The sequence below is a fragment of the Anolis carolinensis genome, chromosome 1 (assembly GCF_035594765.1).
Source record: "Anolis carolinensis isolate JA03-04 chromosome 1, rAnoCar3.1.pri, whole genome shotgun sequence".
NCBI lineage: Eukaryota > Metazoa > Chordata > Lepidosauria > Squamata > Dactyloidae > Anolis > Anolis carolinensis.
The window spans coordinates 231,157,665-231,180,663 of NC_085841.1; the positions used below are offsets into that span (position 1 = coordinate 231,157,665).

The following is a 22,999-nucleotide window of genomic DNA, read 5'->3' on the forward strand; positions in this document are numbered from 1 at the left end:
TGCAGAGCAAACAAAATTCATCATCAGAGGTTAATGACAATTTATTGTGTGAAAAAGAAAGTATCCAAAGATGTCTGACCTTACTATGATTTATGCTTTTTCTATTTTGGCATTTATTATATTCTGTAATTTAATAAACTATATTTTAGTAGTAGCATTGAAAAGAAATAACATGGCTAACTGGTTATTTTCCCCACAAATCACAGCTGCACAAATGGAAAAATTGCATCCAGCTGTCAATTATGTGATGGCTATTGTTATAATGGTGGTACATGCCAGTTGGACCCAGAGACAAACATACCTGTCTGTCTGTGAGTATGCAGTTCTATCTGACAATCATACTTGTATCCAATCAATTTCAATTCCATTTTGACTGTAAAAAAACTTCTTTTCCAAAAGATTTTGTCATATAAAAGGCCCCATGCTGTTTCAGTTATTTTTGGTTATCATGATTATGACAGTGTTCAGTATTTAGCAGGAGAATGATTGGCATCCCTAAGTACTTACTATTAGCTTTGCACCTTCTTTACCTATTTCAGTTTGCAGATTTCAATCATTTAAATATGATGAAATATTAAACCCATAATCTTCTATAATAAATTAAATGAAGATGTTTTGTTTCATATGAATAATGTTCTCATTGCTATAGAAGCCATATTTTACAAATGTTTTTAAGGTGGGATATTATACCCAACTTCAATGTGAATCCTTAAATCAGATTTATCTTTGATAATAACTTATAAGTAGTTTGTTAAATACGTATAGCAGCTGTATACTATGAGCAATGATACTTCATAATACTACCAGCAAAGATCAGAATTACGAAGAACTGAAAAGCTATATACATTCTTCATTAACGGTCTGGCATTTACAGTGGATTTTCATACCCATGTAGCCCAGCAGTAGGTGATTTTACCTACAGATTTCAGTCTTCCGGCCCTTCCAGACAGCCCTGATTCAGGATTTTCTGCTTTAAACTGAATTATATGAGTCCGCACTGCCAGAGAATCTGGGATAAATAGAAAACCTGGGATATAGGGGCTATCTGGAAGGGCCCCTTGAAATGGTTTAGCATATGATCTAAGCATACATAAACAATGTCTAAATGAAAACTGTATTTTCAACATATGCTAAACTTTTTTGCTTTGATTGTCATTGAGATGGTAACTGAAAAACATAATTTGGTTATAGAAAATATGTCCATATTTCACTTGTAGCATATTTTGTTTGTAATATTTTTACCGTACTCCTTAAAAGTGGGGGGGGGGGGGGCAGGGGGAGGATTTGTTCATGACATTTTGTTCTAGAACCAAGGAATACAAAATGTCCTTGGCTGCCAAGAAATTATGTTTGCATTCACTGGAAATGATCCATCATCCCACTGTGGGCGTAGTGACTGCATGTGAAGGATCGGCCTGTTGCTTCAATCCTCCTTCCTTTCAGGAAATAGGCAGACAAATTAAGCCATTGTAAGGAGTTCTCGGTCCCTTTTTTAGCAAATGAGATAATCAAGCTCAAAACTGAAGGAACAAGATGCAGGAAAGCTAGATGCACATAATATTTTCTTTTAAGCAGCAATTCAAAGGCTGTAAGCCTAAGAATGCAACTAAGAAGGGAGGTGGAGCAACAGGATTTTGCTGATCCTCATTTCACAGGCATCCAGCCCATAACTTTCAACAAGATATGTATGGATAAAAGTAGGCTATTCAACCAATGAGAGAGCTGAACTTATTTCCTTATTGTTAATTTTATCATCATTGTATATATGCATTAAAACAAAAAGGCCGAATATTTATTTATTAGTTGTATTTTACTGAAATTCTGCAGATGCTCTTTGGGGTTTAAAAGTCAGCGCTGTGACCAGAAAATGAACCCTTGTGATTACTACTGTCAGAATGAGGGAATTTGCACTTTAACTGCGTTTAATGAACCGAGATGCAAGTAGGTTTAACCTTCCACTTAATGCTGCGCATTTTGTGACATCATTTCAGGCCACAGTTCATTGGTTCACATCATGCATATACATATCCATTTCACAATTTATACTTAATCTCAGGGTTCATTTGTATAATAAAATGTAGTCCTTTTTCATAGTCTTGCTAATGAGTATATTAAAATATAGAGCTTTGGGTAGACAGTTGTCATATTGTTAGAAAAGAAATACTATAATGGTACATAATTAAAATAATGTGGCATGTCAGGATATTGGCTAAATAACCTTTTCTTCACACAACACAAATTTTATAAAAACAGCAAACTATGTATAAATTCATCATCTGATATTCTCAAACCTGACACTTTAATTCTGGAATGTTTTAGTTAATTGTACAAGCAGATACTTTGCCAGTTGCTGAAGTGAAAAACAACTTCATAAATGTAATATGAAAGTAATTTTTAAAAGCAATTATCACAAACAACAGCAAATTAGAAGAGCGATTTTAACTTTCTCACTCTTACTGACTGTGCACAATATGTTTTTATTTTATGGCATCTTTAAAGCATAATTCATATATGCATACTAGAAGAAGAAGAAATGAGTATCCATCATGAATTATTTAATTGCTATGCTGAATATAAAGCACAACCCCATTCAGAATTCACCCAACCCCAGTGAAATAAATGGATTTGTTTAACTGGGATTCCTGCTGTACTACATAACTTGGAATAGATTTTAAGCTTTTATCTACTTCATGGCAACTATTACTCTACTTTTGTGATGGCATGCATTTGGCACTTAAAAACTGAAGTCTCTTACTGTGTAGACCCAAGACCCTACAAAGAGTGTCATATTACTTCCTGATATGGCAGTCTACATGCACTGATATGACAGTAATTGCAGTGCCAGTATTAGGAATTTATATATCTGTCCTGTTTGTTTCTTCAGACTTGATCTTTTATCAATTTCCAATTTTTCTGTGATCTTCCCATGCTTACATTTTAAACATTTGTACATTTTAAACATGTACAAATGTTAAATACAGCTGTCTACATGCTGTCAAATACATTATTGTTCTTCTTCTTGTTGTTATTTATTTTATTTTTCCTCCCCTTGGCTCACAATTACATGATACAATCCAATAAATTTAAAAACAGCAAATACAAAATTAGAAACAATTAAAAAGCAATTAAATATTTGTATCATGGATATAAGTTAAAATACAGTTAAGATACAATAAAAATACAAAAAATACTTGTACATTTAAAATCGCATTTAACATTAAATATCATCTCCAACTCCCCCCCCCCCAACCTCCCCAGCAGTGTGCCCCCCATGCTCCCCCAAATGCCTGATGGCAAAAAAATGTATGCACTTGCTTCTGAAAGGCAAGCAGGAATGGGGCCATTCTAGTCTCTCTTGTGAGAGAGTCCCAATGTCTGGGAGCAACCACTGAAAAGGCCCTCTCCCGTGTTCCCACCAAGCACACTTAATCGGGTGGTAGGGCATAGAGAAGGCCCTCCCCAGAGGATTGCAGATTTCTAACAGGATTATTGAAAGAGATACTGTCCTTCAAATAACTTGAATCCGAACCATATAGGGTAAAAATCAGCACTTTTAATTATGCCTGGAAACAAGTTGGCAGCCAGTGGAGCTGTTACAACAGTGGTGTTGTACGCTCCCTGTAGATTTCCCATTAATAACTTGGCTGTGTCTCTTTGGACCAACTGAAGTTTCTGAGCACTTTTCAAAGTCAGCCCCAGTGTGGCCTCATCTAACCCAAACTGAATCCTGATTCCCAGACTTGTCTTTCAACTGAGCAAGAATTCCTCTGTCTTGTGTGGATTAAGCTTAAATTTGCTTGCCCTCATCCAGTCCGTTACAGCTGTCATGCACAGGAACTGCTTCCTTTGAATTAGGTGGAAAAGAGTAATAGAGTTGGGTGTCATCAGCATATATAGAGCACCTCATTCCAAAACTCTGAATGACCTCTCCCAGGTATTATGTAGACGTTGGCCATTGGCCAAGGAGCTGAACAGGAATCCCCCAGCACCACCTTCTGAGATGTCTCTCCAAGAAATAATGGAGCCACTGAAGAACTGTGCCTCCAAGCTCCATCCCAGAAAGGTGACTTAGAAGGGTACTATGGTCAATGGTATCGAAAGCCAATGAAAAATTCAAGAGAACCAACAGGGACACTATCCCTGGTAAATTCTCTGTGTAGGTCACCCACCAAGGTGATCAAAGTTTTCTCTATCCCATAATCAGGATTGAAACCAGACTGAAATGAATGTTAGTCATTTGTTTCTCTACCTGGAAATGTATAGATTTCCAGTGTGATAAGCCTGCACCTAATTTCAAATGTCACAAGGTAGGAAAACTTATCTCCCTCATCCACAAAAAATCCAGAATGAACAAAATGCTAACGTATCCCTAACATTTGTATGGTCAGCTTTGAAATATAGCAAGTACCTTACTAAAGTACTGTCACACAGAAACATTTTGATAGAAAGACCTGTAACACTGCGATTTCCCTAAAATAGTTTTGGCAAGTGTATATGTTTCACTTTGCCCGTGTGTAAGATGGGCCACTGCCTATGGGCGTTCTTTCTTCACCAGCTCTGAAAACGCCTACCTCACAATGTCTCCATGACAATGCTCTGGCAATAGTGGGCAGACTCTCCTTGTGGCTTTCTTTCCTCCCTCCATTTCCATTCCTCCATTTCTCTTCCCTCCCTTAATTCCTTCTTTCTTCCCTTTCTTTGTATTCCTTTCTCTTTTTTCATTCCTTGCTCTCATACCTTTTTTCCCTTACCTTTCTCTTGCCTCCCTTCCCTTTTTCTTTCTCCCCCTCTCCCTTCCTTCTCCCTTCCTTTATCTTTCCTTCTTCACATATTTTCCCTCCCTTCCTACCTTTCCCATTTTCTATCTCTTCTTTCCTTCCTTTTTTTTTCTTCTCCTTTCTCTTTTTTCTTTTTCTCCTTCCTTCCTTCTTGCACTTGTACGTCTTCCTCTTTTGTCTTCCTTCTTTCCTTCCTTTAGTTTTCCTTCTATGCGTATTTCTTTCTTTCCTTCTATTCCCTCCCCTCGTACCTCTTCTCCTTTCATAGAATCATAGAGTTGGAAGAAACCTCATGGGCCATCCAGTCCAACCCCCTGCCAAGAAGCAGGAAAATTGCATTCAAAGCACCCCCGACAGATGGCCATCCAGCCTCTGCTTAAAAGCCTCCAAAGAAGGAGCCTCCACCACAGTCCGGGGAAGAGAGTTCCACTGCCGGAAAGCTCTCACAGTCAGGAAGTTCTTCCTAATGTTCAGTTTGAATCTCCTTTCCTGTAGTTTGAAGCCATTGTTCCACGTCCTAGTCTCCAGGGTAGCAGAAAACAAGCTTGCTCCCTCCTCCCTATGATTTCCCCTACATGAACATCATGTCTCCTCTCAGCCGTCTCTTCTGCAAGCTCTTTCCTTTCTTTTCCTTTCTTCCTTTTTTCCTTCTCCTTTTCCTTTTTTTTCTCCTGTCTCCCTTTTTCTCATACACATGTCACCTAGCAACAGCCAGTCCACTTCACTCCCTTTATTTCTCAATCACATGACAGAAGGCAATTTCACCTAGCCACTGCCAATCCACTTTGTTCCTTTTCTTTTTTCTGGGGTGGGTTTTTTTTTTCATTCTAATCCCTCAATTATTTTAAGTTGGTTAATGCAAGATATGTGTGCCATGTTTGCTCAAGATCCATCAAGTTATATAGGAGCCTTTGTGGTACAAACCAACCAACCAATCAACCAACCAACCAACATGTTTTGACTTGTATAGAGAGTGATGTTAATTCTAGCAGCAACCTTTTAGAAAACTGACACATGAGCTTTCTCTTTTCTTATATGGCATTAACTTTATGTACATGTACTGATGAGAAACATTTACTATACTTCATCCTTAGTAGTATGTGAACTTCCAGAGTAGTAAGATTTCCATGACCTGTTTTATTTACATTTCTTTCTGTTAAGTACTTATAATGGCTGTTGGCTGTTGCTGCATTTTCACTCATGTTTGTTCATAAGTATACTCCATGCTATAGAATTTTTTTCACAGTGGTAATATAGTCTCATTTCCAGTAGTACTTTGACCTTATAAATAGATGAAGTATGAGCAGATTTAAGAGTGGTTGAAACATAAAATGAAATGTGATAGAATTAAAGGACTGGATAGAAAATGAACAGGGTTTTTTTTTTTTTTACAAAAAGCAAAAATCTACATGCGTATTATGATCTCTTTTATGGCTTTTGGCTAGGGCAGGCATTGTATCTGTACTGCTTTTAGCAAAGTTGTATTATTTAATTGGATCACTCTGTTGTAGGTGTGTGCATACTTATATGCAGGCAGTCCGCGAGTTACAAACTTCCCACTTACAAATGACTCATAGTTACAAATGGGGGTAAAACAACAGGTGAGAGAGAAATCCCCCCCTGGATTTCCTAAAATAGTTATCATGGGGAAAAGGTGTCTCAATGGAAGCTTTATCATTTTCCACAACAAGCCACATTTTTCAAAATCCAATTCTCACGTGAAGTGAAATCTTCTGAACAGGCACAAACAGCAAAACAAATATTACAGGGGTCTTAACCCTCCCCTATGCTATCCAAAGCTTGTGTGTGTGCGTGTGTGTGTGTGGCTGGAGTTACACTTAAAAGTGTACCTGTTCTGACGTACAGGCAAATTCATCATAAGAATAAATCGACAGAAGCTATCTTGTTCATAATTTGGGGATTGCCTGTACACAGTCACATGGTCTCTGTCACACACTCATTCCAAAATTATGTTCTATGCAACAACTAAAAGATTGGGAAATAACCTTATTCATCCACACATGCAACTTAAAACCAGTAAATTTGATCTATAGTTTCCTTTTTCTCCTAAGTACCACTTACTTATATAAAACAAATTTGAGATAGGGATGGAAAATCCCTTTGATTTACTTTCTGTAACTTACTCATATTAAATGTCTGCATATTTTCCTTCTTAAATGCATTTTGTGTGCATTTTCCCCAATATAATATAAATATAATATAATGTAAAAAGTGTAAAATCAATAAATGAATAAAGAAATCACTGAAGGTGAGGGGGTCAAGCAGGTTTACCTAATATGTGCTTTTTCTATGCTATATATGGAGGTGTATATTAGTTTAGCTAATATTAAAAATTTTAAGATAGATTTTTATGGCAAACAGTTGAGAAATGCCTATGAGGTGATTATAAACCTTATATAGGTTTACATAAGCAGCAACAATACTTCCAATGAATTGGTTCCAAACCATTTGTAATGAGCTCAAGTAAAAAAAAACTACCAGTGCAACTGTTACAGTATACATAGCACATGATTACAAGCATTGTCTGGTTGAGAATCACTGGTCTACCACATAATGCTTCAAAACCTCAATTGTCTTCTTATCTTTGTACTGAAAGGATGTTTTGGCCTCATATGCAGTTGTGAATAAAGGAATTAATTCGAGAAAGGGAACTCCTTTTTCCAGTGGCCAGAGTAGGATTTTAAAAGCAACCTTTTGAAAATTTCACTGCAATTTATTGCAATTGTGTTGACAACAATAAATGGGATTACTCCCATTTATTTCACCTGTAAATATTTCTCTTTTTTGTGTTGTTTACAGAGGCAAATATTATATCTGTCATGCTTCCCCTCCCCTGTCTGCAAAATGGCCCAAAAGACACTTTTGGGATTAGATAGATACACACACACACACACACACACACACACACACACGTACAAAGAGTGCTACTTGGCTTCATCACATCAAATGTGAAATAGATCTGGGAAACACACATTCTACAGAAGAGGGAGATGAGATGAGAAACAAATGGTCAGTTCTCCTGATTCTGTCCTTTGGTGTATTGGCTATCCTTCTCAATTTGGTGGCAACTGCATATTAAATAATAATGTCTCCTCTTCCATGATCCAAATAGTTTGTAAAAATGTTGGGAAAAAAACTAGGTCCTAGAGGTGTGCATTTCTTTGTTAGTCCTTGTAAGTTGTATCAGATTTGTTAAATTCATGCTTACAAGGCAACGTGGGTGTGGCCAAAAACTTGATAATCGAAACTTACCCAATACTTTTTTATTTGCATTTTGTAAATCTCAGAAGCCTCCCAAAGTCAGTTTTATTTTCAGTGCAAGGAAGCTAAGCCAAAAAGATTGCCTTTCCTCTTTAAATTATTGGCCTCTCTCCATAAGGAGAGAGAAGCAGTGAGTAAGCAGAATTCGCTGGGAAAGTAAGCACAGAACTGTGGGAAATGTAGTTTGGGAAGGCAAGAAGCCCTATGGCAGATAATGCTAAAAGCCCTGCCCTAAACTACATTTCCCAGAATTCTGCTTGCACCAGAAAGCCCCAATCAGAATAGGGGAGAGCTATTTTCTCTCCATAGCAGCAGCCAGCCAGAGTTCCAATAAATGGTTGAATATGCAAAGAGGACTGACTGATACTTCTATTAAGTAAATCTGTGCTGGGCTGGGACAGGACCCTTGAGGGTCCCTTCCAACTCAAGAGGGGAACTGTATTAATTAGTTTGGAGGCTGGATGGCCATCTGTCAGCAGAGCTTTGATGGTGCTGTTCTGGCTGGAAGAAGGGAATTGGACTAGATGGCCCTTTGGGGTCCCCTCCAACTCTTAGGATTCTATGAAAATGTAGAATTGGTTAATATTGATTTCTATTGGTTAATATATGAGATACATTCAGTGAGATAGCTTTTGTCAAAACTTTAAAAATTCCCTAAAATCAGTAGATGCATGAATATTTCTGAAAGTTGGGGAGAATTATCCCATCTTATCTTATATCATTGTATAGAAAATTCAAGGAGGTAGCTCTTCTAGGTGTTTTTTAAAAAGAATACGTTGTTTATAAAAACTTTCAAAATTCCCCAAAATCCGTGGATAAGTGAAACATTCTGATATTTGGTGGGCTAACTGTTGTAAATGTGTTCTACCATTGTAGCAAGTTTCACCCCAATACCTGTAAAATGAGGGAGAAAAGGGCCCCTGAAGTTTCCCCAATTATAGTAACTGTGCAATTACTATAACAAAAAAGTAACAAAGTAGGCTATGGTGTAGATGGAATATGAATATAGAGTCTCTTATAACTGGTAGGCTTAACTATTCCTGCCATCGATTATTTGGAGAAGACTGGCAGTTATCTGGCCCCAATGGTTGTGGCATTTTGTCTGTCAGTTAAGTATGTGTCTAGAGCTGAATTCAGTAGATCTTCTCTGGATAGGCCTAGCAGTTGAATAGGTCTGAAACAAATATTTAGTGTACTCAAATGTCTTTGAGTAGTGGTGGTAAACAAGTCTTAAAGTGACAATTATTGCTGATTCATCTTCCCTTGATTCCTCAAGCTTCTGTGTCAATTACCTTTCTTGACTACTTTGTGGAGTACACTTCAAGCAAGTTGAATTTCTCATCAACAATTGATGCTCTTTTTCATTTTCTGTTTTAATCACTATTACTGATATATTTAATTAGCAATAACAGGTTGTAGCCAATATGAGGCGAATGCAATTGTATTGTGTATAAAATTAGCAAACAAATATAACATATCAAACTATTGGGAGGGAATGCAATGAGGGAAATGTATAATGGTGTATTACAAGTTTTGTGTAAGTTGCATTTGTTCATCTTGGGAAAATATGCAAGCTAGGCTATTTGAATGAGATTGTGGACTAGTCACTTCAAAGATGAACATTACAACAAAGGGGGTTGGTTGCTTTGAAAATTATATTGAGGCCATTCAAAATTATAATAGATCAGTCTTTTTCTCTCCCTCATAAGCAATCTAATTATTCTCTAAATTATCATGATTGTCACCATCATTTTACATTAACCAGCTCACTCATTTCATCCCAAGCTACATCATTCTGAGGAAATAAAAATATTTTACTCAGGATGAGTCTACGCTGACAGCTAACTCTGGGGACAGTTTAGAACTGCCCTACTTGCTGTCCAGATAATCCAACTGGGCAGAAACCACATCAGTTTCCCTGGACTGACACTTAAATCTCACCAATCCCACGTAAACACGAATCTCCATCAACCTTCAAGCAAACCAAAGTACCTCTGCTGGTGTCAGAATGGAATCAATGGGAGCAGGGAGGGGAGATCTCCCCCTCTTTGTTGGTTGTGTGGGTGCCCTGTTCTAACATCAGCAGAGGTAACTGTGATGACCAGAAGCTCAGATAGACCTCTGTGTCCATTTGGGAGTAGTTGCAGCAACACAAATGAGGCATCTATTTCCCTACTTTAATTCTGGGAAAGGGTGATGGCACAGTATCAATTTGGACAGTGAATCAGTCTGAATCAGAACTGATCTAGCTGTCCCAATGGCTACACAGTCGAAAGGTACCCGAGTTTCCAGCAAGCTCCAGAGTACCTCCCAACATTTTATAAATCAGGGCAAGGTCAGTTTAACCCCCAAAATACTGGAAGTTGGTGGATATTGTGGAAACAGCCAACAGTGAATTCGTTGTGAGTCAGGGGTATTTGGGTTTTTTTTTGCTCGTATTGACTCACCCTCTGACACAAAGTAAATATAAAGACTAAACAAAACAGAAACTGAAATTACGCCCAGTGTGTAAACTGTTTAAAAGACTACTAGTGTGATATGAAAACAAACAAAATGAATTTTTCACAATTATATTTCCAAATGTTCCAAAATAATTTTAATGTGTAGCAAGTCATAATTGTAAAAACATAAATAATCATTGTAGAAAATGAATAGTTATTAATCATTACTATAATAATTGTAGAAAACAAGTAACAAATATAAAACAAATAATGAACAAGTAAATTCATCTAAGCCTATCTATCACAATCCCTAAAGAATATAGGTCTCCCTTTTTGATTATCTTCCTTTCACATTTCAATTATTTTTTTACATAAGCCTATTAAAAATCTTTTCCCCAAAAATGTATCAAGCCTCATACTGTTGTCAAAGGCTTTCATGGCTGGAATCACAGGGTTGTTGTATGTTTTCCGGGCTGCATGGCCATGTTCCAGAAATATTCTCTCCTGACTTTCGCCCATATCTATGGCAGGCATCCTCAGAGGTTGTGAGGGAAGGTTTATATATCTGTGGAAGGTCCTGGGTGGGAGAAAGCGTCCAACAGACAAGAGTTCCTTCTCCCACCCTGGACCTTCCACAGATATATAAACCTTCCCTGCTTAGTTTTTTCCACTATACCTCACAACCTCTGAGGATGCTGCTATAGATGTGGGCGAAACGGCAGGAGAGAATGCTTCTGGAACATGGCCATACAGTCCAGAAAACACACAACAAGCCTCATACTGGTTATTGTTCTGCTTCTGACTCCCTTCTTTGGTTCTTCCTTGTGTCCTTGTATCTTTGCTTTGCCTTCTCTTTTCTCCATTTCTGTGTCTCCTTCAGATTTAATTTTGGCTATGTTTCAGTTCAGTTTCTACTTTGAGCAGGAACTAACTCCTAGGTCTGCCTTATTTATCTACCACAATTTTAACTTTCATTTTATTGATCTCATATATGTCAATACAAAATAGCACAAAGCACTGTTAATCCCATCTGTATCAATATACAATAACATTAAGCACTGTTCCTCATAGATGTCATCCTCAAGACAGAAATATAGTATTGCAAACAAGTAGAAGGGGCTCACAACATGATTGATAATTGCAAACACTTTCATTGTTATGTTGAATTAACCTATACTTCCTCTTGACTAACTATATTAAGAATAATGCAATCAAACAAAGTTATGCATGTTGTTTGCAAATACTTTTTCATGTTTAGCTGGTCAAGTGTTTACAATGTGGTAAGAATGATTTGGTTCACCTGAATATAACAATTAATAATATATATGCACACACACACAAACACACACTTCTATATATATGCACAATCAAGCAGTAAGATTATGAAATTACTGGAGATAAATTCTACATTTTCATACATATTTAAACTAAATATTAAAGTAACTACATCTGCAGCAGGTGTTTCAGAATTAGAACCTGTTAGAATAATGTATTTCACAATTAGACACCCTGGCTGAAAATTGCAATTCCACAATATATGGAAGTAAGGCATTTGCTATTTCTGCTCTGCTGGATCTTTTATGATCATTGTTCCTCGGGAAAGTGAATTTTAAAGCTATATAATCAAAGTGTTTGAGAAAGTGTCCATTGGATGCAAATAATATGTCTATCCTCCTTCATTCCTGATATATAAATTAGTACTTGACTGTGTCATCTCCTTATCTCTCCCTTTTGCTCTGTAAAGACAATGCACTGTATATAAGTCTAGAAATTGTAGTCGAAATACAATAAAAAACTGGGTTGACTTATTCACAGGTTAATGTGAATACTGTACCTTAATTCTTATTTTTTTTAAAAGGAACAATCCCCTTCTGTTAGCGAAGAGGCAAAAGGCAAGAGCCTAGTCCAACTCATGGGAACCTGAAAGAAGCACCAGCCCTCATTACTCTCTCCCTGTTGTGCTGCTTCTGGCCTTTTTGAATTTTTGGGTGGGAAAATTGCCACGGTCAGGGGCAGCTGTCCCCCCTGAGATGAAATTGATTCTTTTCCATCTCTGCAGAATGACCCTTGACGTATCCATACGTCATATAAAAAATCCAAAATTTTGCCTCCAAAACCTGTCCTACGATCTCATCACATTGATGAGGTCGCACAGGGCAACCTGCCAAACTCTGTGGCTAATTGGCGGGTCAGCAAGGCAATCCGCTTTGAGTCTCATTTGGGAGAGATAAAGCGGGGTATAAATAAATATTATAATAATAATGATCCTAGCACCCCTTGCCCAGTCTGTAATGATACTTCCCCATCACATGTGGGGAAGTGTCACAGTGCTGCTTCCCCCCATATTGGCCCCGCTGTTTTAAACAGAATATAGGAAGCCTCTCATGTTCTGGGCATTGCGTCGTAGGACGCTTGCACCCCAGTTGATCCACAGAACCTTACTGGAAGTGAGCATGTGTTGTGTGATGGATGGTGTGGAGCTCCATGGACCAACTGGGGTGCAAGCATCCTATGAAACTTGCAACCCTTCATGTGATCAATTCCCTAGACATATACACAAGATTGGATTATACATATGATAGATAAACAGGTTGCCACTGAGCTCTGTATCAGAGATATTCATATGATTTCTGTAGACATGCATATTCTGAAAAATCTATCAAGTCTCTTTTCAAGTTTCTTTCAGACACCTCCCAATTTCTTTTTCACATTGTCAAACATCTTAGTGATGGAATTAACTCTCCCTTCTTCTCTTCTGTGTCACTATTTCTGTGGAAATGGTTATATGTGGCAGTTTTTAACAAAGTTGTGCTGTTCTACTAGTCTGTAACTTTTCTTAGTCTCCAATTGCTGTGATTGACTTCCGTTCTGACCACAGACCTTAACCAAAGGGTTTATGCCCTAGTACCATATTCTACAGCCTTATGACCATGGCCATGACACTGGAAAAATGTTGGAGCATATCATGATAGTATCCTATTACTGAAGCATTAAGAAAATGAAAGCTGACATTTTGAATATGAGTTTCTAGGACTACAACAACACTGGCATTTGGGGGGGGGGTAGAAATAGTCAAATAGTTCTTCTTCTCATACTACAATTTCAAATAATTGTTTTAAGAGGAGAAATGCTTTTAAGGAAATCTTTTGAAATGTCGTCCAGTTTCTGAACAAAAACTGTTATTACACTAAGTGGATCCATATCATGAAATTAAGTTTTTGCATATAACAGGCAATTCCATTTAAAGGCTAGAAAATAGTGATTTGAACAGCAAGGGATTTATATTTTGACATGATTTGGGTATAAAGTATAAACTATCAAAATGAGTAATTACATGATCCTATTTTTTTCTTTGTCAACTCAGCCTTTCTAGTTGTTAAGTGGCAGTATAAAACTCATGAATGGCAACTAAAGTAAAGTAAAGTGTATATTATCTTATTTTGTTGCTGCAATTTATTTTTATGTTTTAATGGTCCCTAAACACACTAGAGTCCTCACCTTGGATCAGTCTAATGGCATACTTAAAGGCATTAGATCTTAAAGAGGAGATATTCACAAATGCATTAGTTCCAAGGACTCTGCCTTTGTCAATCATGTTTTTCTTAAAGAGCCCCCAGTGGCACAGCAAGTTAAACAGGTGAGCTGCTGAACTTGCTGACCTAGCAGTTGGCAGAAGCTGCTCCATGAAGTCATGCCAGCCTTGGAGGTGTCTATGGATAACACTGGCTCTTCGGTTTAGAAATGGAGTGAGCACCACCCCCCAGAGTCAGACACAACTAAATTTAATGCCAAGGGAAAGCCTTTACCTTTACCTTATGCTTTTCCTGTATGTTATCCTGGTTTAAGTAACTTTGTAGAGCTAATAATTTTTTGTTTTAGTTTAATTATTTCAGATTCTATTAATGAAATTACATTTAATGAAATCAAATTTAAGATGACTTTTTATTTTCTAGCTTTTGCTACTAGGAGCTAGCAGCTGACCAAATTCTATTATGAGTAGAAGGTCCCACTGGATCCCTTCCTGAAAACTCTTACATTTTGTTGTTTGCACATGTTTAACTTGTAATTATTACCTATTCATTCTGTCACACACAATCACATACAGTGACATGGAAGCCATTTTGTAGTCATATCCTGAGCACAGTTTCAAAATCCAAGTACCTTATCCAGAATTCTGAAATCCCAAATTCTCCAAAATCCAAAATGGTCCACGTGGTTGGCTAAGATAGTTACATTTGTGCTTTCTGATGGTTCAGTGTACACAAACATTGCTTCATGCACAAAATCTTTATAGATTTTGCATAAAATGTATATGAAACATAAAGGAATTTCATGTTTAGTTACGGGCTCCTCAAGATATCTCATTATGTACATCTAAGCAAATAGATATTCCAAAATTGGGGGCGGGGGCGGGGGGGTTGTGACCCAAAATATTTCTGGTTCCAAGCATTTTGAATAAAAGATACTCAGTCTGTATATCCATCAGCTCAAAAATACTGAGCTTAAAAGAGTAGAAGATATGTCTATCCCCAGTTCTAGGGTTTCTGGCTTATTTTTAATTTGATAGCATTATATAGCTACTGAGTAAAAGATCAGGGTTACACCAAAAAGATTACACTGCTCAGCATACATTCTGATACCTCAAATGTTAGACCTTTTTTAGGATATACTTGCATTAGTTTTCCCCTATCAGCAATAATCTTTAAAATATAGAATATATGCCAGTCTTCATCTGCTTGCCCATAGAAAGCCATGATAACCATATCTAAGAAACTAGAACTGATGTGGTCTATCCAATGCCATTTTCTGAATCAGTGCCCCAAATAACCTCGGGAACAGGCCTAAAAACGAAGACACCAGGAATTTGGAGAGAGGTGTTGGGCTGGTTATGTGTGTGTGTACTTCTGAAAATGTGTACTTCCCACAAGCATGTGATTCACCTTAATTCTTTGTTGCTATAATTTGGTTTTGGTTTGGCATGGCTAATAGTGGGACTGATTCTGGGTTGCGAAATAACCCAGAAATCCTAAACGAAGCAGTAAAGATGGAAACCCTTGGGAAATGTGGAAAATCTTCTTGTTATTTCAGCTAGGTTTTCTAGGCTCATGTTAGAACTTCCTTTGAATTCATACTCTGCATCATCTTAAGTGAAAAGCATATGCGCTGAAGGTACATAACCCCCTGGAACAATAAATTAATGTTACAGCGGTGTTTAATCAATATTAATACATAGGCACTTTTGTATGAATAATGGAGCCTGTTTCATTCTTTGGAGGGGGGAAATGAATGGAGAAACTATTTCTCCTAAAAGCTGTGATTCTAATTGTAGTTACTTGTACTTAAATTTCATAGAATTTTATTTTTGAGTTTCAAGAGAAAATCCACATATGTTTTAGAGTGAAATTCATATTTGTTTTGTATGATAATGTATACATGTTTCTCATTAGGCACCATCTTAGAATGAGAATTAATTTGTGCATGTAAGCATCTGCCTTTTATTGAAATGTACTTCTATGTGCACACATGCATTAAAAACAAAGATTTATAAAAACATAATTACTAATTGGTTGGAAGCTTAATTTTTAATGAAAGCTGTTAAGATGATTATTAATGAACTAAAACAGCCCTCATAGTGGCCAAGTTGAATGTCACTTAAAATATCTTGCAATAAATGAAGCTTTTATTACTTCTTGTGGTCATAACAAAAGTACAATTATTGCACAGGAACAGGACTGATTGGTAGTGTAATCAGAGTCTGTGTGTGAACTTGTATATTCCTTTTTTGATGTTGCTATTAATCAAAAGCAAATCCTTTAAGTCAGTATGATTTATAAAAAGCCTCTGAAGATCATATTAATATGAAAGCAATTGCAGAATTAATGTGCAAATAGTTGAATAATTAACACTGATTCTTCCCTGTTTGTGAATCATTAATGGCATTAAGTTCTTGGTATGAAGAACCACTCTATGTAGGATTTTGGCTTTGTTGACATTTTCAACTTCATCACATGGGCAAATTTACTTGTTGTATGACACTTTCACCACAGTTCGGGGGCGGAGCCTGCCGGATCCCATCAAATGATGTAGACCTACTTCTGGTGGGACTCCATCCCCAAAAGCATCATACAACAGAGCAACAAGAATATGGAAGTCTTTCCATATTCTCATTGCCAGCAACGGAGGAAGTGTTAGGGGAAGCTGGGTGGCTATGCCTTCCCCCATGGGTGATACTGTGGGTGATGCGGAGCATGGGGTGACGGATTCCCTCACTGCCCGCCAGATTTGCCGCACTGCCTGAGAAATCCCCCCACTGTCGCCAGCATTGGGCAACTTCATGTGATTAGGTCCTTTATCATACCTAAAATTGTCTGTAACCATTTAATTGTTATTTAAATAGAAGTATTCATTTAAAATAAATAAAAATTAATAAAGACATGCATAATTATATAATTTTAAATAAGTCCTTAAAGTTAATTCTTAGAATATCATTACCCTATAACAACAACAAATCCTTTTCACTCTGGAACATAACTCCCCTATCATTCATGTAGATTGTGTCCAAATAATTTGATGAATATATTAATGATTTGTGATCATAAGTTAATTTTGTTATCTTCATTTGGGTTATTTTAGATGTTCCATGAACTGGTCAGGTACACAGTGTGAGCGACTGGCTCCCAAGAGCAGCAAATCTGACCATATAAGTACAAGTAAGTTTTTTTTTCTAGAGTAACTTCATTTTAGCTGGTATTTCATTTACATTGTATTATGCGATCGTCCTGAAGGCCTCTTTCAAATTCTTTTACAACAGCTCTTTGTTAAAAAAAATAATAAGGGGAAAGTACCAAGGAGAACTGAAGGAGAAAGGAAAGACAGCTTTTAAAAACGTTTGTCCTCTTTTTCCCCCAATAAATCTTACACACTATTCCTCCTTCTCTCCATTTAATTCCAATCACAAATCTATGAGAAAAAGTAGAAACGTAGTGAAAGGGTAGAAACTAAGCCTAATTTTCTCATGTTTCAGACCAATCTTCTAACCAATATACCACATTGAACCCAGAGAAAAATCTTCAGGTTGAATGTCCTAGATCCCTCTTTGTGTAAAGAGAGAAAAGTTAACTTGCTCCCCACTCTGCTGTCTTTCTGTCTACATGCAAAAAAAATTGTTCATCAGAGACTGCTTGTTTCTTTGCAGTGGGGAATTTTAATTGGATTTTTCATCTTCTTTATGATTTAACTGTATTCTTGTTTTATCTGAACAGTTTTCCTCCTTGTAGTCTTGAGCCATTTTGTTTTTGGCAAGAAGGTGGATATAACATATAACCTACATCATAGCGTTGTTCCAGGCTGATAAACAGAACTTTCTATGGCTCCCCCCCCTCCCCACACACACACAGATACACACAAAAGCTTGAGAAGGTTTCCCAGGCTTCTGATGCGATATTTGAAAATTCATAGGAGACTACTGCTTAAGGTAGACCGCCCTGCCAGTTTGGACTGTCAAGATAATTCCAACAGTAGAGCTATCCAATAGGATCCTGGCCTAAATATATGACACATTGCTTGATAAATCGCGCATACAATACAACATATTGCTGAGATAATTCTCTAAGTTTACAAGCTGTTTATTAGTATTTCAGCTACTAAACAATGCTGCTTCTATTTGTTGCAGGAAGCATTGCAATCATTGTTCCACTCGTCCTCTTGGTGACATTGATTACAACTTTGGTAATAGGCTTGCTACTTTGTAAAAGGAAACGAAGGTAAGATTTTTCTTTGTGTGGTCTAGGAGAAAAAACAATGCATGTGACTAACTGAACATAGTGAAGGTGCTGTGAAAAGGATATCTTTCTAAAAAGAGGAAATAATTGATTTAACTGTGGATAATACTGTCTTTATTATGCAGTGTGGAACTGAAAGTTTAATTCAGGTACAAATATATATAAATAATGTTAAACACATTCCTTAAAAGCATATCAAAATTGCAGTTTTCATGTAGTATCATACACAGAGCATAAAATAAAAACACAAAAAAAGAGTTTAACCATGAACTCGCAAGCTGTGATTCTGATGGAAAAAGTCTTCCTTGTTTATCGCTTTTTGTGTGTGTGTGTTTTTTTAAAGATTACCAGTATATGAAAACTTTTTCCCCAAAACTAAACATCAAGCAGAAGTAAGATAAACATTTTTCACCAATATCCTCATTCCCAATCTGTTTTAGAAGAAGAAGAAGAAACTACTGTATTATCAAAGTGAAAACACCTCACTGGGAAGGATCCACAGCATATACAGGCAGTCCCCAAGTTGCGAACAAGATAGGTTCTGTAGGTTTGTTCTTAAGCCGTATTTTTATGCTAGTCAGAACAGGTACATTTTTAAGTGTAACTCCAGATAGATAGATAGATAGATAGATAGATAGATAGATAGATAGAATGTGTGTGTGTATATATATATATATATATATATATATATATATATGTGTGTGTGTGTGTGTGTGTGTGTGTGTGTGTGTATATATATATATATATATATAGAGAGAGAGAGAGAGAGAGAGAGAGAGCATAGAGAAGGATTAACACCCCTGTTTAGTTTGTTTTGCTGTCTGTGCCCCTGTTCAGAAGATTTTACCTCACTTTCTTTTCCTGTGATAATTGGATTTTGAAAATTTTGGCTTGTTGTGAAAACATAGATTGCTGGTAAAGCTTCAGTGGAAACACCTTTTCCCCATGATAACAACAACTTCAGGAGTGAATTTCCCTTTCAAGGGATAGATTTCTCTCACTTCCTGTTGTCTCACCTCTATTCTTAACTATAAGTTGGATGTTTGTAACTCAGGGATTGCCTGCATTCTTAAATGCATACATGCATATACATACATATTCTGATGTGATTTTTAGTTTCATCCCTAGTGAAAATACAAATTTAGCTACAAATTTTGCTGCAGGAGATGCCAGAGACCTTGTCACATACGCTGCCGGAATCACTGCAGATCTCCGCAGATTGTGGTGATCCTGGTGGCACTCACCCAGGAGTTGTGGGGACCTGCGGCCCCATGCCCTGCACTGTCTCAGTCTCTCCCCCCACTTCATCACAGGGGAAACTTCTTTAAGCTGGCTCGACCCACCTTTCCATATGGAAAGACTGGGAGCTTTCCGTCATGTACCGCCGACAGTCTTTGGCAGTGGCAGAGTTTTTGCAGCAACTCAGCCATGGAGCCATCTCGGAAGTACTTTTCTGGAGTGTGATGGGAGCCGATGGGCTTTGTAGCTAAAGTAGAAAAAAACCCATCACCGCTGCCAAATTTTGGCCTGTGCTAAGAGGTCCCAGGTTTCCTTGCCATTTATGTCATCTCAGGCCTCATCTGGACTACCATATAATGCAGTTTGAAACTGCATTATATGGTCAATGTAAACACATAAAATGCAGTTTAACTGCATTGAACTCCATTATATGAGTCTATATAATGCAGTTTCAAATTGCATTATGTGGCCTCATTCACAAGTCAACTACATCAAACAACATGTTCTCGGTCTAGGCTTAGAAAGACAACACAAAGAATATGGATTCTGGCAGTCCTAGACTTTCACTTGTCAACTTCATGGTGGATTTGATTATCAGTGGCTTTTAATCATGATATCTGCATATAAGATGCTAACATATCCCTCACCTGTACTTTGCTCTTATGCTTACTTCACAAGGGGATATTCCATGGAATTTTAAACATCAGTTCCTTGCGAAGAAATGCCTGGGAAAAGGGAGGAAGTGACAGCTGTAGCTCACCTTCACAACAATAACAAGAAAAAACATAGGATTAGATTGTCTAGAAGTATAGTTTGTCTCTCAAGAATATAATTTTTGAGAATTTAAAATGTCATAAATATGTTTTCATTGTTGCCTGTCTGGCTGCCATCTGCTCTTCCAGACCCATTAAATTCCTGTGTTTGGGGGTGCAGATCCCCATGCATTCTCCATGCAAGAAAAGTGGCATAGGGTTGATTATCAAGTACAGTAGAGTCTCACTTATCCAACATAAACGGGCCGGCAGAACGTTGGATAAGCGAATATGTTGGATAATAAGGAGAGATTAAGGAAAAGCCTCTTAAACATCAAATTAGGTTATGATTTTACAAATTAAGCACCAAAACATCATGTCACACAACAAATTTGATAGAAAAAGTAGTTCAATATGCAGTCATGCTACATAGTAATTACTGTATTTACGAATTGAGCACCAAAATATCACGATGTATTGAAAACATTGACTACAAAAATGTGTTGGATAATCCAGAACGTTGGATAAGTGAGTGTTGGATAAGTGAGACTCTATGTAATTCTTAAGAAACAAACCATGGCTTATAGAAAACTTATAGCTGAAGGGGGTGTACTATATCTTTCCATACTTTCATGCTTCTTTCACAATAATGACAGATGTAAAGTTACAATAATGACAGAGAACTCACTTTCCTTCTGCATCTGCCAGTCATTTAGTAGCCCATCAAAGGCATATGGTAACCAATAAGCATCCAGATACAGCCAGAAACATGACAACAAAGGCCATCTTATGTTACTTTGACCATTTCAGAGGAATTTAGAGGAAATTTGACCATTATATTTATATTTTCCATGATATTTATTCTTTTCAATTTTTTGAAATAATTTTTCCTCAAGTTCTTTTAAAAATAGCTGCCAATGTTATATGCAACATAGTGAATATGTAATGTAATGTAATATTTACTTGTTTGAGCTTTGCAATAAATCAGGTAACAAACTACTTTGAAAAGGGAATAAATAGGTTTTACAAAGTACAAGCAGCCATATTAGCCCTTTAAGGCTAAAATGTACAACAAAAGAGATGCAAGGAGGGAAATTGGGATCAGCTATAGCACTCACAGACCACAGACCTTCAGAATTCATGTTGTCTTCAGAAGGACTACAACTATGAATGGGAATTATGCTCCCATCTCAATCCAAGGAAACATCAATTGATATTTTTCATTATATTTAAAATGTCTTATTTGGAAACATTATAAGTGCTAAAAGTGATTGCAGCTATATGTCTATATGTGAAAAGAAGTAAATAAGCAGTCTGACAATATAATAGAAGTGTGTGTGCGTGTGTGTATACAAATATATTAAGTGGTTTCTTCTATTTGCAAGTTTACTTCCTCACATATATTGAACAACCATGCCTAGAATCACTGATTGTACCTGTCTGCAATAGTACTAACAAGAAATTTATTCACTATTTTTTCTTTGATGTACTGTAGGACAAAAACAATCCGACGCCAACCAATAATAAATGGAGGAATCAATGTAGAAATTGGAAACCCATCATATAATATGTATGAGGTGGGGCATAATCATAGTGAAAGAGGTCTTTCAGATTTTACATTAAATCCAGAAAAGGTAAAGCTGAGTGTTTAATTTACTTTTTCATTCAAACAATTATGTATTATTTAATAATTCCATCCCTTGGTAAAAGAATGCCTTCTGTTCTACAGAAAAGCTTTAATGCAGTGGTTATCAACCTGTGGGTCCCCAGATGTTTTGGCCTCCAACTTCTAACAGCTGGTAAACTGGCTGGGATTTCTGGGAGTTGTAGGCCAAAACACCTGGGACTCACAGGTTGAGAACCACCGCCTTAATGCAGTGAAATCCTTCAGATTCAGTACATTATTGTTCTTGTACTTATCTAGGATGTGTCCTTCTTATGTGTGTGAACTATGCTATAAAAACTGAGACTGAGTATACTTCATTTATTCATCTCTTCTCTCTCGCTTTCTAACTGTTAGTTTCTAATGTATATTATATTCAATGAAAAAGTCTTTGTGCTTTTTACTAATATTTTGTTATGTTTCTGTATAAACACAGATATTTGTAATCTGCTTTAACATGCTCTTTCACCTAACACATTTTTTAAAAAAAAATCTCTGATGGAGGCTTTAACATCTTCATTTCTGCGAGACCAACTCCCTTTTTATTTAACTTAAGAAACATTGTACAATCATAAATAGTTTGTTCTCAATCTGTAATTATGACAAAGAAACAACGGTGACTGCCATACATTATTATATAAAAATTATAAGAGTTTTATTGAACCTTTTAGCAAAGATGGAATAAAATGTTTTCAGTAGTAATCAACAGCCCATCTGTTCTAACATTCTGTTTATGGAAGTATACTGTTGGGTATCCCTAGGAAATTCACAAGCAAAGGAGGAAGCTGGCAGTGTTCACTGTCATTTTTCTCCAGGATCTGATACTCAGAAGCATACTATCCATGAACAGGTGCTATTTAGTTAACATAGGCAATAATCACAATTAGACCAAGGCACCATGGATGGATCCAATCCTTAACATTAATAAATATCTGTGGTAATAGCTATCTTCACATCATGTGGTATTTGACATCCTAATTATTCCTTCAGTTATGCATTTTTTAAGATAGCCATCTACTTTGAATCAAATACTGTTGTAATCTTTTGGTCTAGGATGATAAAA

The 22,999-nt window shown here is 36.8% G+C and overlaps 1 protein-coding gene and 1 long non-coding RNA gene across 5 annotated transcripts in view; one reads left to right on the forward strand and one right to left on the reverse strand.

Annotated features, from left to right (window-relative positions):
• lrp1b (LDL receptor related protein 1B) overlaps nt 1-22,999 on the forward strand; it is a 1,066,453-nt gene that overhangs the window by 1,035,800 nt on the left and 7,654 nt on the right. For 3 of the 4 annotated variants that reach the window (XM_016994954.2, XM_062970961.1, XM_062971037.1), the window contains 5 exons: nt 207-311; nt 1,828-1,941; nt 17,135-17,211; nt 18,174-18,264; nt 21,769-21,907. In XM_016994954.2, coding sequence (XP_016850443.2) covers nt 207-311; nt 1,828-1,941; nt 17,135-17,211; nt 18,174-18,264; nt 21,769-21,907 — 526 coding nt within the window. The remainder of the gene's footprint in view (nt 1-206; nt 312-1,827; nt 1,942-17,134; nt 17,212-18,173; nt 18,265-21,768; nt 21,908-22,999) is intronic. The other variant, XM_062971003.1, reaches the window with a different exon arrangement.
• LOC134296370 (uncharacterized) overlaps nt 18,158-22,999 on the reverse strand; it is a 31,438-nt gene continuing 26,596 nt past the window's right edge. The window contains exons 3-4 of the long non-coding RNA XR_010003104.1: nt 20,169-20,281; nt 18,158-18,286 (exon numbers count right to left, since the gene is read on the reverse strand). This is a non-coding gene — a long non-coding RNA (uncharacterized LOC134296370). The remainder of the gene's footprint in view (nt 18,287-20,168; nt 20,282-22,999) is intronic.